Source organism: Bidens hawaiensis, unplaced genomic scaffold, assembly GCF_021521415.1.
Source record: "Bidens hawaiensis isolate Kalapana, Puna unplaced genomic scaffold, B.hawaiensis_p1.1 tig00046083_1, whole genome shotgun sequence".
NCBI lineage: Eukaryota > Viridiplantae > Streptophyta > Magnoliopsida > Asterales > Asteraceae > Bidens > Bidens hawaiensis.
In genome coordinates, this window is record NW_027498204.1 from 15436 (window position 1) to 33519 (window position 18084).

The window sequence follows — 18084 nt, forward strand, 5'->3', positions numbered from 1 at the left end:
GCAATAACTCGTCTTGATACATTTTAATCTAGGTCCAAAATAAAGAAAACTTCCTACGTGTCCACAAGCTCCAAAACAGCTACTGCAAACCTGAACATGTGTTAAAATAAACGTCAAACACTTGCGTGTTGGTGAGAAATCAAGTTTAATACAATACATAGATAACAATAAATCTGCGCGCAACATGTGTATGTCTGGTTTTCAACAAGGGTGTAATCTGATCGGGACCAACTCTAAGATTCATAAGACTGCCAGTGCTCACAATTGAGCTCACAAACAAGACTAACTGTGCATGTGTAAATAAAAGAGAAAATCATAAACGATAGTTCTCCCGTGTTCATCTAATGGTACCATGAAAACTGCGGAATAGACCGACAAGACGGTTAATGATCCACACATACAAATAAACAGCCAAGTCTACGTCCTCAACACATGGGATACTGCGCGACTAAAGTTCATAAACAAGTTTAAGACTCTAAGTTTGTATGAACACATGATCATCCCAAAACATTAAAAGCAAAAAGGGATTAGGTACGAGATTACTCACTTGATAAACGATGCGGTGTAAGATAAAGCAAGAACCAACTTTAAACAAGCACAAGTTAACCTATAAATAAGATTATTGTTTTAACGATCTGTTTTAAGTCTAGATTATAAGTTTGCATAAGTAAATTATTATATATATATATATTACCGGAAAAGCAGGGCAGAACAGGAAGGAAGACGGAGGCAGAGAGAGGGCGGCAGAGAGAGCAAGGAGCAAGAGAGAATAAGAGAGATTAAGTGTTTTGTGTGTGTAGTGTTAAGAAAAATAAGATTATTATTTATAGGAAAACCCTAGGAGACATAAATCCAGAAAAAGGGGAAAAGGTCTTAACAGGATCAAGCAAAAGATATCAAAAAGCATAAGAATCCAAAAGCAAAGGATATGGAAAGATATGGCAGCTGCAGAGGCAAGATAAAGCTGTCAGGGAACAGTAAAAAAAGCATGGGCGGTTCAGATAAAGGTACAGGTCAAGCATGGAAAAAGCAGATCTCAAAAGATAATGTCAGTCACTTTATCTGCCAACCAATGGGGTTGGTGCGCATGCTGCGCCGAAAGTAACTTTTCAGACATAAAGCAGATTAGGTCAACAGCACAAAAGATAAGACAACACAAAAGCAAACGGCTAGATTAAACAGAAGAAAACTCAAAGGGTTTAGCGCGAGGAGGCTGGAGCGCGAAGGCAAAAGTGCGCGAGCGCGAAGGCAGACAGAAATAACCTTAACGCGTCGCGGAAAGAACTACATTTCCAAGCGCGCCGCGGGAAGAATCACATTTCTTAGCGCGCCGCGGGAGGAACTAAAATTCCTAGCGCGCCGCGGGAAGAACTATAATTCTTCGCGCGTCGAGGGATGAACTACGATTCTTAGCGCGCTGTGAGAAGAACTACAAATCCTTAGCGCGTCGCGGGAAGAACTACCGTCCTTCGCGCGCTGCGAGAAGATCTACAATTCTTAGCGCGCTGCGAGAAGAGTTCATTTCGCGTAACGCTGAAACAGGTGGTCTTCACGCAGGATTCCTTGTAAGGGGTCTGGCGCGTGGAGCTGCGCAGACAACCTTAGGCGGGAAGGAACAAGGACAGCAAAGAGTTAGAAGAAAAAGAGGGAAACAAGGCGTAAGGGCGGGACGGCGACAAGAGGGAAAAGAAGGCGGAAAGAGAGAAGGAGAGACGGGATGGCGGAAAGAAAGAGAGAGAAAGAGGCGGGAAGGAAAACATTATTATTAAAAATAAAGTATAAGTATAAATAAATATTAAATCATAAAAGAAAGAGATCGGATAAGAGAAACGGGTACCTGGGTCGGGTCGGGTCGGATCGGGGCAGATGTCACAGTATATTGGCGTTTGGATCCCCTTGCGATCCACCAATAATACTGCGCCGATCGCGCGGTCTCCAGCTGACAGGTACAATGTAAGGGTTTCGCCAGGAAGTGGAGCTGTGAGCGCTGGCAACTTTATGAGACATTCTTTTATCTCAGTGAAAGCTTGCTCAGCCTCAGGCGTCCACTTGAATTGGCTCTTCTTCAAACAGTTCCTCAAGGTGTTAACGAATGGAGTAGATTTGCTGGCGTGGTTCGCTAGGAACCTGTTGATTGACACCAATCTACCATTCAGCTTCTGAACCTCTTTCATGGTGGATGGTGAAGGCATGTCAAGGATGGCTTCCACCTTTTCAGGGTTCACCTTGAAACCATCCTTAGTGACCATTACACCAAGAAATTTCCCCTCTTCTGCGCCGAAAGTACATTTGCTCGGGTTGAGCTTCATGTTAACCTCCGTTAGGCGCTGAAGAGTTTCCTCGATGTCTTTGAGCATTTGTCTCTCCTCCCTGCTCTTGATCACCAAATCATCAACGTAGACTTCTAGATTTCTTCCGATTTGTTCACTGAAAACCGAATCCATAAGTCTCTGATAGGTTGCGCCCGCATTCTTTAAACCAAAAGGCATTTTTGTGTAACAAAAAACACCCTTGTCGGTTCTGAAGGCAGTCTTGTCTTCATCCTGTGGTGCCATTTGAATCTGGTGATAGCCTTTGTAGGCATCCAGGAAACATTTGAGCTTGAATGGCGCAACGGAGTCCACCTTTGCGTCGATGTTTGGGAGGGGGTAACAGTCTTTCGGACATGCTTTGTTGAGGTCCTTGAAGTCAATACACATTCTCCATGACCCGTTGCTTTTCTTTACCATCACAGGATTGGCTACCCATTTCTGGTATCGGATCGGGCGGATGATGTTTGCGCGCAACAGGTCCTCCACTTGCTCATTCATGGCCTTCGCCTTTTCATCCCCCATGATTCTCTTTTTCTGAGCAATTGGCTCCACCGACTTGAACGTGTTAAGAGAATGTTGCGCCAAGTCTCGCGGGACCCCTGTCATATCGGAGTGTTGCCACGCGAAAACCGACGTGTATTTTGTGAGCAACTTTTTCATTCTCAATCTTGTTTCGTCTGAAATGGTAGCGCCAATTGTGACCGTTTGCTCTGGGAATTTTGGGTTTAAAATCCACTTCTCTGGCGCATTGTCAGCCATTGGAAGTTTCATTCTCCCTTCCCGCGGCGTGCTTGTCACTGCGCACAAATGATCGCGGTAAACAAATGTTACGCCTGTTGGTGTGGGGAACCCCAATGCGCCGTGCGCTGGCGACGGTACAGCATTAAATTGAGCAATCGTTCCCCTACCCAGGATCATATTGTGGCATGACGTGGTGGGCAGGACCAAGAAGTTGACAACTTCGGCTCGCTTGTGCTCATCATCCCCCATAGTTAGTTCAAACTGAATCTGGCCTAGGGGATGTATGATTTCATTTGAGACACCACAGATTGGTGCGTTCACAATTTCGAGCCGCGCTTGGTCTGCCGGGTCTAACTTTCTGAAACACTGCTCATACATAATGTCAGATTCGCTTCCAGTGTCCACCAGGACCTTTGACACTTCGTAATGAGCAATGTGTGTGGTGATGACGAGAGGACTGCTTATTGAAGGGCCTCCCCTGATTCTTGGGAAGATGACTTGCTGCTCGCGCCAATCTCCGTGGATTTGCGCGCTTCTCTTTTTTGACGTCTGCCCTTGTCGTCCCCCCTCAGCCACACAGATTCTTTTGTATTTCTTGCTGGCAGAGGCTCCTTCCGGTTGCTCATCTTCTATTCTTTGGTTTTTTACCAAGTGAGCCAGCCTGCCTGACTTTACATCCTTCTCGATCGCATCCTTTAAATGATGGCATGCGTCGGTGTTGTGGCCCGGGGACCTGTGAAATTCACAATATTTGCCACTGTTTTGCGGTCCCTTGTAGTGTAGTTGCTTGGGGGGCTTGAATTGGACATTCTCAGTACTTAACACCTGTGAAGGTGTTTTAGTGAGGGGCGTCCATATTCTTGGCAGAGGTCTGCTAGGATCTCTGCCGCCCTCCCTCTTGTCACCCTCCCCGCGATTACGAACTTCTTTTTGGGGCTGCGGTGAGGTTGGTTGCGCTTGTTTTTCCGCGGAAGAAAAACTTGTTGGCTGCAACCTGGACCATACAGAGTTCTGTTTGGCCCTCTTCTCTTTGCTGCGCGGTGATTCTGCCTGATGCGCTCTTTCTCTTGCCCTATCTTGGGCAATCTGTTTCTCATTTCTCGCGAAAACTCGCGATGCCTCCATTAACTTGGCCCACGTGGTGGGCATACCATCTTTGCTTACGAGAGCCCTGCGGAGTTGATCACTGCGCGCGCCTTGTATAAAGGCCACGCGCAGGAGCTGCTCAGTTATACCCCCGATTGCCAGGGATTCCTGATTGAAACGAGTGATGTAATCTTCAATCGTTTCATCATTCCTGCGTATGCAGTGCATGATGTCATCAGGATCGCGCGTGTGCCTGTGCTGCTGTACGAAGTGGGCTTGGAACTTTTCTAATAGTTCCTCGAACCCATCAATCTGCCCTGTCGGCAAGCTCTCGAACCATACCCGCGCTGCGCCCGTGAGGCAGCGAGCAAACATATGACACCATGTTGGCATCGTCCAGCTCTCTAGGTTTCCCGTGTTATAGAAACCTTGCAAAAAGTCATCTGGATCTGTTGTGCCATCATATTTGCCCAGACCACTTGGCATCTTTGTCTTGTGCTGGATGGGAGCCTGCGCGATGCGCGCAGTAAACTTTGAGTGTTTTACCAGGATGGCTGGTCTGTAGGGCGTGGTTACGTCTACTTGCCCTCTGACCGGTGGGCTGTACGGCATGTGCAGATCCAGATCTGCTCTGGCTCCAGGCGCCATGTTCACAGGCGCGCGGAGCTGTGAGCCTCCTGCATGAGTATCCCGTGTCTTCCTCATGCTATGCACTTCTTCATCACTGAACTCAGTGTGTGCAGTGTGAACAGAATGTCCTTCTTCCGGCGCGCGCGGCCTCTTTGTAGTCTGCTTATCAAAAGCTTGCCTTTGTGTTTGGTCGGCTAGCTTCTTCTGCTTGACCATTTCGTTGTACTTTTCAATCAGACGCCGCTGCTCGTTTATGAGCCATTCATTCGGATCATTTGCTTCATCTTCTGGACCCATTGGTCCTTTCAGCTTCGCGCCGGCCATATTTTGTAACGTGAGATCGTCTGGAGGAGTTTCAGTCTGGCCGTGAGGGGTTGTGACGAAGGGACGGTTGCTGGTGGTACGCGTAGAATCACGCGGAACCCTCAGAACCTGCTGTCCGTCGTTAACACCCTCACGTTCAATATCCTCCAGAGCTTGATCAACGTTACGAACTCCAGAAACCATGGTGATTGATTTTTTTTTTTTTATAGATCTGATGAGATCTGATTGCCGTTTGTAACAGTGGATGGCGCCAATGAAGAAACGTGGATCTACTCACTGGTAGCAGATCTACTTTCCTCGGGTGTGATTATACTATTTCACCGACGGTTCTTCTGGATCAGTGTTCTTCCACCTACAAAATGAACAGCGCCGTTACTTACCCCTCAGAAAGGGACAGAGGGGTCCTCTTTGGGGTAACCCTCCGGCGTGAGAATCAGTATATTTGTGGAGAAGATAATAATGTGTCAGAGAATCTCCAGAGTATTTGCTTAATTGCTCAATACCCTTCGGTTATGAGACTGTGTGATTGTATGTAACTGACTGTGAATGAATGTGATTCAATATGATTGAATGTGTGATCACTGCTTGTAACTGTCAATGATTGAGTATGAATGTCCCATCAAAGTGGAGTTGATGCTGTATTTATAGTGCTAGGGTTACCACCGGTTGGGCTCAACCTCGTTGGCTTCCTCCAATCGCACTGTGCCACGTGTCCTCTGGGACACCTGGCGCTTTCTCGTTGGTTGTAATCACGTGGTAACACATGTGTCATGCTGAGTTGTCAACCTTTCATTTGGCAGCTATCAACATCAGCATATTCTTTCTCCTTAAAAAGATGCCTTCTGGAAGGTTGTCTGACGTGCACAATCAAGGTTGCCCTAATCCTGATTGGGATAAGGACGAGGTTGATTATGCGCACGTGTGATATGCGCCCATCCTGAGGATGCGCGAGGTCTTCTCTTTATTCTCACGCGCAGATATTTCATGCGCAGATGTGATATGCATGAGCATGTGATATGCGCCGCGCGCTGATGTGCTGCGCGCATATGTGATGCGCGAGCATGTGTGTCTGGGCAGATGTGATATGTACGAGCATGTGATATGCGCCGCGCGCTGATGCGACGCGCGCATATGTGATGCGCGAGCATATGTGTGCCTGGGCATATGATGCCTGAGGATGTTTTGTATGCGCCATGCGCATAGGTTTTGGCTTTATGTCTTCATAATGTCTTTATCTTGTGGGTTGACCCGCCTTGCTCGGTGTTGAGGCGGGTACATACCTCTTCATTACTCATGTGCAGGCTTATTTGTTTCTAGAATCACTAGCTGCAACAAAATCTGGTGATGTGAAGAGCCCGACTTCGTTTCTAAATGCAACAACCACAACACTGCTTCACACCATTGATGAATCAGAAAAGAAATCTTATGTTGCTCACATTAATAGTTATCTTAGAGATGATCCGTTTATGAAGCAGTTTCTTCCTATTGATCCTGCTACTAATGAGTTGCTTGAACTTGCTAGAGATGGAGTTCTTCTATGGTATTTAAGCACGGTCTGCTCTATCATGCTTTACTATGTATTGGATCCAGTGTTTTCAACCAAATGGGCACACAAAAAGAACAATTTAAAAAAAATGTTCTTCTAAAAGGATTAATTGTAGAAAAATGTAACCGTAATTAGCCAAATTTCTGTTTTTGTAGGGTAAATAAGTTGGTTGCCTAAAACTAGAGGTGTAAACGAGCCAAGCCACTTGTGAGGTACTCAAGATTGGCTCGCTAAAAGCTCGAATTGAGCCAAGATTAAACGAGAGCGAGCTTAAAAATAAGCTTGTTTATTAACGAGCCCGAGCTTCACCTTATCGAGCTGGTTCGCAGCCTAAACGAGCCTATTATTTATAAAATTTTATTTATCATACTAAATATATATTATAAACATAATAATTGTTATTTTATAAATTTAAGATACAAATAGTTGTATAATGTATATTATGTTAAATCTTAAAGTTATAACTAAAATACCTATATAAATATTATAAATGTATAAAAGCCATAAAAATAGAGCCTGAAAGAGCGGAACTTGAGCTCTCGTAAGTTAAACATGCATAAAAAGATAACCAACTTCAGTCGATATTGTGTTTTAGGCTCGGCTTGTTTACACCCTTACCCACATCCATTTATTATACACTTTAGTCAACTTTGGCCTGTTTAACTCGTTTCCCTTTTAGATTTATGTTTGAGTTGTGACTTGTGACCCGTTTGAGATAAAACGCAATCCAGATCAACCATTCTTAAGTAAATGGGTTGAAATCACCAGCTGCACAAAAATCTCTAGTTTGTGGTGGGTTTTCTAATGTATTATTATGGTATAATGCAGTAAACTTATCAATGTTGCTGTGCCAAATACAATAGACGAACGGGCTATCAACACAAAGAGAGTACTTAATCCGTGGGAAAGAAATGAAAACCATACACTTTGCCTTAATCCTGCTACAGCTATTGGATGTACAGTTGTCAATATTGGCACTCAGGATCTGGTTGAAGGAAGAGTAAGATATATGGCTTAAAGTTATACTGAAATTTGATTTTTTAGGTTTTGGTAATCTTTTATTTACCACTTTTGTTTTGCAGCCTCATTTGGTACTTGGTCTAATTTCCCAAATCATAAAGGTGGAAATTATATGTTCATTTTATTGTTTTTTTAACATTTTATAATTTCTTAAAATCTTAACACTTGCTTCTTGAAATTGCAACACTTCCAGATACAACTTCTGGCGGATCTCAACCTTAGAAAGACACCGCAACTACTGGAACTAGTGGAGGACAACAGTGTAACTTTTTTTGTTATTATCTTTTTTCTATAACCTTTTATCATTTACATTTGATTATTTATGTACACGGGATGCTACTATATATCAATTTGCAGGATGTTGAGGAGATCATGGGATTATCACCCGAAAAGCTCTTACTAAAATGGATGAACTTTCATCTTAAAAAGGCAGGCTACAAGAAACCTGTAACAAACTTCTCATCTGATCTTAAGGTAATTTCTTTAGATTCTTCAAGCTTCCACTTATTGTTATAGCATTCATAACTAGAAAATGCCATTTGTTACATTATGTAGGATGGTGAAGCTTATGCTTACCTGCTTAATGTTCTTGCACCAGAGCACGGGAGCCCAGCCACTCTTGATGCCAAGGATCCTGTTGAAAGGGCCGATTTGGTACTTTCACATGCTGAAAAAATGGACTGCAAAAGATACCTAACTCCAAAGGACATTGTAGAATAAATCTTGCATTTCTTGTACAAATATTCCACCAAAGGTCACTTAGCTTAATTTGTGATGCATTTTATAGGGTGTTTGGATATGCATTTTGAATGTGATTATATAGGAGCAAAACCTCATCTAAACACCATCTCCTGTAACACCTTATATGATAATGAATATCGGGTTGGAAACGTGTTGCAGAAATGGTCTATCTGCTGATAGTAAAAATATCTCCTTTGCTGAGATGATGACAGATGACGCACAAATGTCAAGAGAAGAAAGGTGTTTCAGGCTCTGGATCAACAGTCTTGGGATTTCTTCTTATGTCAACAATCTTTTTGAGGATGTCAGAAATGGGTACATTTTTTTTTTACTAAAACCTTATGTTTCAGGCTCTGTTATTGTTTTTAGGCAATAAAGATTGCATCTTGTTTATACAGATGGGTACTTCTAGAAGTTCTTGATAAGGTTTCACCAGGTTCAGTTAACTGGAAACAAGCAACAAAACCTCCAATTAAGATGCCATTTAGAAAAGTTGAGAATTGCAATCAAGTTATTAAATTAGGAAAGCAATTAAAGTTTTCAGTTGTGAATTTGGCGGGAAATGATTTCGTTCAAGGGAACAAGAAACTCATACTCGGTAACACGGTTTTCAAGTTATTTTATGGCATTTTTTAGTTGGCTGCATGGGTGGGTCCAGCAGGAAAATGGATCATTTGTTAGCACAGGTTGAAACAGAATGGGTTGTGTTAGATTATAAATAATGTCCATGCTAATTATAAATATAAAAAACAATATTATTACAATAAAAATTTGAATCTTTGAATAGAAGCATTTAGTATTGTATATCCAACTAAAGTAGACTCTGTGTGACTTTCAACCTGTTTGACCAGCAATTTTGACCCGTCCAAGATAAAATATAACCCATTTTAATTTGCATGGCAAGTAATAATCTTGTGATAGAACTCATTTTTAATTTACATTTTTGTCAGCTTTCTTGTGGCAGTTGATGTGATTTCATATGCTTCAACTTTTAAAGAACTTAAGATCGCGATCGCAAGGTAAGGAGATAACCGATGCAGATATTTTGAAATGGGCAAACAAAAAAGTGAAGATAGCAGGCAGAACATCTCAGATGGACAGTTTTAAGGTTGGATACAATGATGTATTGATGTGTTTATTTGTTTTTCATGATCAGTCATTTTGTTGTGCATTAATGTTGATTGGATACTTTCTTGTATTATGTGTGCAGGATAAGAGCCTTTCCGGTGGAATATTCTTCCTTCAACTCTTGAGTGCAGTTGAGCCTAGAGTTGTCAACTGGAACCTTGTTACCAAGGGTAAAAGTGGTAATATGCTTCCTCATAACTCAAGCTTGTGTATATAATCATAATAATGGATTTGTTTGGCACCTTGTAAAAAGTCACTAAATTTTTAATAAATTACAAAACCTTACGTTTCAATATCGCTGTGAAGTTTTTTATGTTATTTTTTTTTTAAATTAAGTGGCCCAAATGGAACATATTTGAAAGTTGGTTACTGTTTAGTGATTATTTGTTCCAAGTTTAACCTAAAGTAGGAGGTAATTCTGAAGAAAAAAAAGTCACTAAATAATAACCAAGTTTCGTGTTAAATCGTTCAATATATAAACAATTATGAAAAAAATTATAGCAATGGAACAATAATGAAAATTTTCATAACAATGGAACAATAATGAAAACTTGGGTGGTTTTTATAGTTAAAGAAAGTAATAATATTGAAACTTGGTTATTATTTCACAATTTTATCCCTTTATAAATCAAAGAATTAACCTGGTTCGTTTCAGACTCGATCAAGAACACGGTTTAGAAAAATCTGGATTTACCACACCATGATCTTGTTTTTTGTTGGTTGTGATTAGATGATGAAAAGAAGCTGAATGCAACTTACATAATTAGTGTTGCCCGAAAGCTTGGGTGCTCGATCTTCTTGTTACCCGAAGACATCATGGAGGTAATTTGGGTAGCTTGTTACAAGTCTTAGCATTTATGTGCATACAATCTGACTTGGCGAATCGAAACATGTGTTTAATTTACAGGTGAATCAAAAGATGATACTTATGCTTACAGCCGGCCTTATGTATTGGAGCCTGCAGCAGTATAAGGATGAGGCTGAATCATCTCCATCATCGATTGCTGATACTCCTGAAGGGTCTCCGGAAGTTTCTGTTAATGGGGATGATGATAGCCAAGCGGGTCCCGAGATCTCCAACTTGTCGATCGATGATGTGGCGTCTGAAACTGCGGATACGGTTACATCGGTGACAGGACAGGATGACACTTCCTTGTAATAGTATGTTTTGGTTTGTACAAACTTTGGATAGCAGAACATGGAAAGGAAAAAAATTAGATATTATACAAAAAATACAAGGTCTGATTTCCTGCACTTAGGAACCATCTACATTGCCAGTTCGGTTGAGTACTCTTGAATCATCTTCATTTGGGCCGCCGGTTAGTCAAACCAGTTGAACATGATTAGTGATTGGATTAAATTTTCAAAATTTGTTCTTTTCCCTTTAAAAATCTCATTTACTAGTTTAGTTAATACTTCACAGGCTATATTTTGTCAATTACATGTTTCATATTAACATTGCAAATTCGCATCAAAACATTAAGTAGTTTTAATATTTATATTTTGTTTTAAATTAGTTACATTCATATTAACATCCTGTTTTGTTTTGTTTTTTCGCTAACCTTTTAACTATTGTTTTTAAACGTTTAATGTTTCTGCATTCATGCTTTGTTGATGAAGATGTTTAATTTTTTTACCACAATTATATTACCCTGCCTGGCCGTTTAAGTTCTTTAGTTTTTTAAATTACTTTTTAACGATTTATGTTTTAATTTTAATCTTAACTATTAAGATTAAAAAGTAGGGAAACCTTGAATATTGGACAACTATTATCTCTTATTGTTTTTAAAATTCTTGTGTTGACACATAAAATGGTTATTTTAACGGATAAACTTAAAACAAAGAGTAACACCAATAAACAAAAAGAAAAAGGTTGAACTATGACAGATTAATGTTACATAACCAATAACTCTTTCATCAGTTTGTTGGTTTTAAAGAATAATTAGCAATAGTTTATTTTTAACTATTTTTTCTAACAAAAGAAAAGGACGTGTTGAGTTTTACAGATATAAACTTTTGTGGTGGGCCTAGAACGCGAGGAATGGTTTATGCTCTCTTTTTGAATAATTGTGTATCTATGAGCCTATCATATTAGTATCATTGATAATTTGGTGTACGTACTTATATAGGGGCTAGCTGCTTGCTAGTTTTCTTTTGAATGCTGATAAAAGTTGGTCGTTCAAAAAGAATACATAAACTCTTGGTTTTTTATATTGGTTTATTCTGAGAGAATTTCATATATATTCTTTAAACCTTGTTAATTTCGCGTATATTCTTCATCAAACTTTAAATTCTCAAATACATCCATTTTTAATATTTTTTATAACAATTTCGCAGGTATCCTACTCTTTTTGTGTACTTATTTTACCATATTTCCTTAACAACTTTATCCTCTTCTTTGCTATCAGACAATTGTTGGGACACATTGATTAAAAAAACCAACAATATGTTGAAAACTACGAGAACCACATAATACACTTGTACATGATACTTTAAAATCATAATCAAAATAGTGAAAGATTACGTAACCACACCACCATCTTATGTATCACACCCAAAACATGTATTTTACGGTTGTTCAAGTTCTCAACGGCTTTTTTAAAAATAAGCATTCCTACGCCGTGCTTTGGAGATAATTAATTTAAGATCAACTCTTATTCTCTCTAATGGGCTTGAAATAAAGATCCATTTAACGTTTCAGAGCCCAACAAGCTGACGCCAGCAGTGCTTTAAATAAATACATAAGTCTGAAGTATGGTAATAATAATAATAATAATAATAAGATAGATCAGATCAGACGAGGAGATCTGGTAATTTATTATTTCTTTTAAATTCTACTACATACAAATTAGGCTTATGTATGTTATGCTGTAATTCGATTAGATCTTTTTGTTGTTAATAGGAGTTGAATCCATTGATTGGCGATGGGGTTTATATTTACGTCACTGATATTCATTGCAATCGGACTGATAGCATGCCTTTGCGCCAGAATCTGCTGCAACAAAGGCCCTTCTGCTAATCTGTATGCATGCTCACTCTCAATATATATTTCGATTTGTGAAATTTAGTTGAGGCAGGCTAGGCTGCATTGGTTAGAATTAGGTCACTAACATTGTCTGATCTAGTTTCTTCACAATTCAATTAGGTTAACTAAAGTTAGTCTTTTTTAATTTGTTTGTTCAGTTGGTAGCATATGCGTTTGGTTGCATAGTTTCAGTTAAAGCCTTTGCTTCATTAGGCATCAATCTTACACATTACATTTCTAAATAAATTCTAATTGCATTTGGCCGGCTGATATGCGACAATTGACCAATAGGATGATGGAGAGATTATAAATACTTTACTTGATTAAAAGGCTGATACATAAGAAAGCAGATGCAACTTTTGTTTTTATGTACATGGGCCGCCTTTCGCCTTTGGGGGCCTAAATCCTCACACTTTTTGAACCAGTTTATGCATTGAAGATCTTATGAAAAGAGGTCATACTCCACCTAACATTAAACTAATTGCTCTTGCATATGGCTATGATGACTTTGGTTATCATTAAATATATAATGGAGGTAACTGCTGTTTTCGTCTCTGTGGTTTAACCAAATCTGCGGTTTTAGTCAATTAGTTTCAAATTTGCTGTTTTCGTCCTTGTAGTATGTTTTCACTTGCAATCAAGCCCGACCCCACTAACCCCGTTAACTTTGCCCCATCAATGTGTCCCTCACGTGAGGGGCATCTTTATCCTTTTTTCTCTCCAAATTAAAACCCGGCCCTAATTCCGAATCCCCCTTTTAACTTGAGGAGAAAAAAGGACAAAAATTGCCCCTCACATAGTATCAGGGGCACGCTGATTGCTTTAACGACCAAAGTTAACAAGGTTATTGAAGCTGGGCTTGATTGCAAGTGAAAACAAACCACAAGGACGAAATTAGCAAATTTGAAACTAATGGACTAAACCCACAGATTTGGTCAAGCCACATGGACGAAAAGAGCAGTTCCCTCTAAATAATAAATAGAAAAGGATTCAATTGAAAAGGTTGGAGTTATATTTCAATACAGAAACGTGTTACGCGTGAATGTGTGCGGCTTGCTTTTATCATAATATATATTGGCTTGTGATGTGTGTCTGATGTTCATGTCATGACTTATGAGAACCATTACGATAGATACCAGGAAAGGAAAGCTTGATTTTAATGAAAAAGTAAAGATGGTTGACCTGATTCGAGAGGGGCTAATCTCCAATACATGAACACTTGATAATGTAAACAAGAAAAAGATATGACCCAAGGCCTATTCATTCTAAATAATTGGAAACTCCACCATTATTTTAGCTCTTGATTTTGACTCCTCAAATCCAGCCCTTGAAGAAACGACTTGTCCGTAAGTCGAGAAGAGGGATATTCACTGGTCACCTGGTTTATATCTTTTCAGATTGGGTCAATGGTGATTTGAAGATGAGGATGCCGATTCGCATAACCTCTGCACAGTGGTCGCCACTCTAGGCGTACAACGACGCAAGGAGCGGTCTCAGCATAGCGCCACGGTGGCTGCCACTCGCATATCCTTGTGCCACTTTTGAAATGCAACGGTGTCCCGGAGCTACCAATTCTTTGCTTTTGGCAAATGTTAATCTTGGTGTGCTAGCCGCGAGCTCCATCCCATGTGTGATAGCTTTGAGATGTGAACGTGGAATGAACAGCAACGGTAGGGCAAGGGATGTGCAAAGGAAAATTGTTTGGTGTTGTTTTACAGAATCTGCTAAAGGAGGAACAGGACATGGCTGTTGTGGAGGTGTTGGTGTTGTTGTTAGTGTCGATGTAGGTGGTGTTGATGGTTGGGGTGGGTAGAGATACCTTAGTGGGTTGTTGATGGTTGGGTTTTTTCTTCTTTGACGGTTGTGATGTGCTTTCGAGGACGCTATTGCATCTCAAAAAGGATATTCTATAACTTCCATGCATGAGGAAATGGCTGCCCATTGAGCAGCGATGGGAACGGGATTTGAACCGCCGTTTTCATTATTGCTCCGAGTGGAAGGTTCCATCGTTTTCTGACAATGGAACCAAGATAGACACCAGAAAATGAAAACTTGATTTTGTTGAAAACATAAAGATAGTTGGCCTAATTCGAGCTCCAATACATGAACACTTGATAATATAATCAAAATAGACAAGACATAGGCAAAGAAAATGATATGACCCTAAGCCTATTTATTCTAAATAACTGGAAACTCACCCACTATTTTAGCTCTTGGCTTTGACTCATTGACTTTGACTCTGTATTGGATACTCATAACGTTAAAATGTATATATCTCGTGCAGGTTCCACCTTACGTTGGTGATTACTGCAACTGTATGCTGTTGGATGATGTAAGTTTGTCTCCTGTATTATTAATTTAAGTTTCTTTGAAATATTGAAAGTTATTGTTAATTTAGAGCATCAATCTGTTAATGCATGAGCCCTTTAAACTGCATTTTCTCATAGATTGACCATCTATGAAGTATGCAATGTTGACTTATTAAATAATTAGGAAAGTTTTCATAAAATACCTTACAAAACTAGTGGTTTCCCCTTTCCATTCAGTTTTAGATACCCTCGTGGTAGTCTAGGTAAACCCTAGTCCTGTATGATTGGATTTATATTTCTTTTTTTGCAATTGATTGTCTAAAAGCAAGGCTGTCAGGGCAGAACAAGATGTGGTTGAGCCCGTTGACCATTCAGATTACGAAATGCATATTAAGGGTATATAGTGTCGTCACTTTCTTGTGGTTTGAACCCCTAGATTATTGCGTAGTTTAAACGAAAATGTAAAAAAAAAAACCTTTTATGTGACCTCCATTGAAAACTTAAAAGTCCCCACTCTCAAATCAGTCCAATACTCCCTTTGCCCCTTGAATGTAATATTTTTTCTCTCTTATAGACATCAGTGCACACATCAAACCATAAAACAAGTGATAACAGTAACAATTATAAATGTAAAGAATCAGATGTAATCAATTGAAACTTTAAAACACAAATGGACTCATTTGGTTTGTGGGCTGCTGCAGGTGGGCAATTGTTTATCTTGCACAAATGAATCCACTCATTGTTCCAATTCTGAGTGAAGGAGAATGAGACATCCTATCAGCCTGACATTTGTGATTTCTGAGGAAGTTAAAAGAGGAAATTGGTGAATATGGTTATTATTTATAAGAACCAGTGAGATTTGTATGTAAGCCTTTTGGAGTATATTTGGTTTGTGTTTGTTTAACAAGTGGCTTTCTGGCTCACTTTTCAATTTTCAATAGCTATTTCAATAAGGCAATAAATTGACTCTTTTAATTAGTTGCCTACCGTGTTTACTTAGCATGTGCTCATCTTAAGCATCCTTGGATCTTTGGGAATTGGCCATTCCATCTCACTCATAATCAAGAGCACAGGTCTTGGCAGATTTTGAACTCGTTATAGGGTTAACCCAACTCCTGATTAATGGAATGCCAATAAATGTACACCCTATTGCACACAGTCTTAGCTATGCATTGTCAAAAGATATGTAGTTGTGACTAGAAACTTCTAAGCATGTGTTTACAAACTTATAGATTGTCACACAGCTACATGTCAGCTACAAAGTCTCAAATAATCACAACTAATACCTATTATCTTAAATGAAATGTTCACCACACATCCATAATCATCTATTAGTTCATTTGATTCATGTATATAAAGTTATGAAGAATGTAAATCAAGAAGTTTAGCGACTTGAATCTCACAATAAATGACCAAAATAACAATCGTTTAAAAACTCGAATTAAAAACACAAACGCACCAAAGATATCAAACCAAATACTTTCAAGAAACCAACATATATGCACTCAACAACTGTTAATTTGAACAGAACATGAATCACTACACAACACAAGCAAAGCACTCAAATCACCAGTACAAAGAAGCCATTTTTCACACAAAACACAGATGGATACGCTTCACATCACAGGCATTTTATGATCAACCAAAGTGCCACAACTAGGACAACGATCCCAATCACCGACAGTAGCATGCAAAAGCAGGAGCAACCACCCTTGGCTCGTTTGTTCAGAATAGCCAAATTCTTCTGCACTCTCTGTTTCCCAAAAGTCAACCAAAATACAATTGTCAAACATGTCTCATAACTTGTAGCAATTAAAATATTTCACAATTTGTAAAAGCGTATTATTGTAAATGTAACCTTGAGTCGGGAATCTGTAACTTCTACATGTTCATCCAGGTCATCCTGCATGCCAAAAAAGAGCAAATGAACACAACTTTCGGATCACTTTTGTTGATGCATGGTTATTTATGACTTCTAATAAGAAAAACGCCATACAATGAGTCTAGTGTGGAGGGTAAGTTCCTCGTTGACTGCCAAAGCAATATGTTTAGTACTTATCACTGTTTCCTCCAGTTTCTCTAGCCCTTCATCTTGTTCTATAATAGGAATATCAAAATAGCCCGATTTATTACTATAAAACTTGTGAGGAAAATAACGTTGTTCCAAATGCAATGGTTTTTATATATATTTTTTAAAAGGTTGTGACTATTCAAAAAGCTTGCCTCTCATAATTTGTCTCTGAAGCCCAACAACGCCAGAGTTGTCCAAACCAGATATTCTGGTCATGGCATCAGCGGGCTTGATATCTGGCCCAAGCAAGCTATCCCTATTAGCAAAGTTTGACATGTTCAAAGTGGAGGCCATTTGTGTTGCTTTTGTTCTCAAATTTGTAAGCATATCTCTGCGTCGATTCATTTCTTTCTCTGTTCTGCCAAAATTGAAAACAAATTTACCAATATTTAGATAATTTTGTTAACAGCTTCAATATAGTTTGAAAGACAAAGCAATAATAAGTAACTGATCTGAGTGAGAAAACAAAACTTATGATGTGACCTGTTAGTGAAGTGTGTGCATATCATTAATATGCCGAAGGCCAGGCATTAATGAAACTGACTTACTTATGTAGGTACCCGCATAACCATGTATGCACCTATGAAAATGGAGATATTGACCATGGATGTAAATGTAATAATATTTCAACAAAAAATAAGAATCTTTGTGACAAATAATATTTCCATGCTCTCAATGTGTTATCAACATACTCTACGCTTCACTGAGCAATCATGTATCACAATGCATTATACCAACCACAATAAGAAGGAAATTCACCAAGGAGAGTGTGATAGAAACACATCACAGAGCTAACTCACGAATGTACAAACGATTTGCTGTGATGTTACAGCTATAGGCACAGATACAGATCTGCAGGACTCAGTTTGAGATTCTCTTATTACTATAGACAAACAGACCAACATACTTACAAGGGTTGTTTAGCAGGAAGCTTTGTCAGAAGAGACTGTAAGCTATCAAGTCTGGTTCCCAATATCGTAATCTTTCTCCTGATTGCAGATGAATGACGCTGTGCTTCTGGCCCCGTCCCAAAGGAACTCCTCTCTGATATCATGTTGGTGATATCATCAGCAAGCTTAGATGCTTCACTATATTCCCTCACCCATGGATCCGTGGAAGAAGCCATTAATCTGAAACAGAAGCAACAAAAG

At 39.4% G+C, this 18084-nt stretch overlaps 2 protein-coding genes and 1 pseudogene across 2 annotated transcripts; 2 read left to right on the forward strand and 1 right to left on the reverse strand.

Moving 5' to 3' along the window:
- The first annotated feature begins 6361 nt into the window (after positions 1-6361).
- LOC143596117 (fimbrin-5-like) lies at positions 6362-10800 on the forward strand (annotated as a pseudogene).
- Positions 10801-12430: 1630 nt separating this feature from the next.
- Positions 12431-15818, forward strand: LOC143596132 (V-type proton ATPase subunit e1-like). The gene is made up of 3 exons (XM_077074982.1): positions 12431-12550; positions 14838-14885; positions 15564-15818. Exons 1-3 carry the CDS (start codon positions 12453-12455, stop codon positions 15628-15630), a joined length of 213 nt encoding a protein of 70 aa, XP_076931097.1. The 5' UTR covers positions 12431-12452; the 3' UTR covers positions 15631-15818.
- A 425-nt stretch (positions 15819-16243) lies between these two features.
- On the reverse strand, positions 16244-18084 carry LOC143596121 (syntaxin-52-like). The gene is made up of 5 exons (XM_077074974.1): positions 17845-18084; positions 17086-17291; positions 16859-16959; positions 16721-16765; positions 16244-16615 (listed from the first exon to the last, which is right to left on the reverse strand). Exons 1-5 carry the CDS (start codon positions 18057-18059, stop codon positions 16484-16486), a joined length of 699 nt encoding a protein of 232 aa, XP_076931089.1. The 5' UTR covers positions 18060-18084; the 3' UTR covers positions 16244-16483.

Coding starts and splice junctions, on each gene's coding strand:
- LOC143596132 (XM_077074982.1), top strand. CDS start 12,453: ATGGGGTTTATATTTACGTCACTGATATTCATTGCAATCGGACTGATA. Junction 12,551..14,837: donor AAAGGCCCTTCTGCTAATCT/GTATGCATGCTC, acceptor TATCTCGTGCAG/GTTCCACCTTACGTTGGTGA. Junction 14,886..15,563: donor ACTGTATGCTGTTGGATGAT/GTAAGTTTGTCT, acceptor GGGCTGCTGCAG/GTGGGCAATTGTTTATCTTG.
- LOC143596121 (XM_077074974.1), bottom strand. CDS start 18,059: ATGGCTTCTTCCACGGATCCATGGGTGAGGGAATATAGTGAAGCATCT. Junction 16,960..17,085: donor TCAGAGACAAATTATGAGAG/GCAAGCTTTTTG, acceptor TTCCTATTATAG/AACAAGATGAAGGGCTAGAG. Junction 16,616..16,720: donor TTACAGATTCCCGACTCAAG/GTTACATTTACA, acceptor TTTGGGAAACAG/AGAGTGCAGAAGAATTTGGC.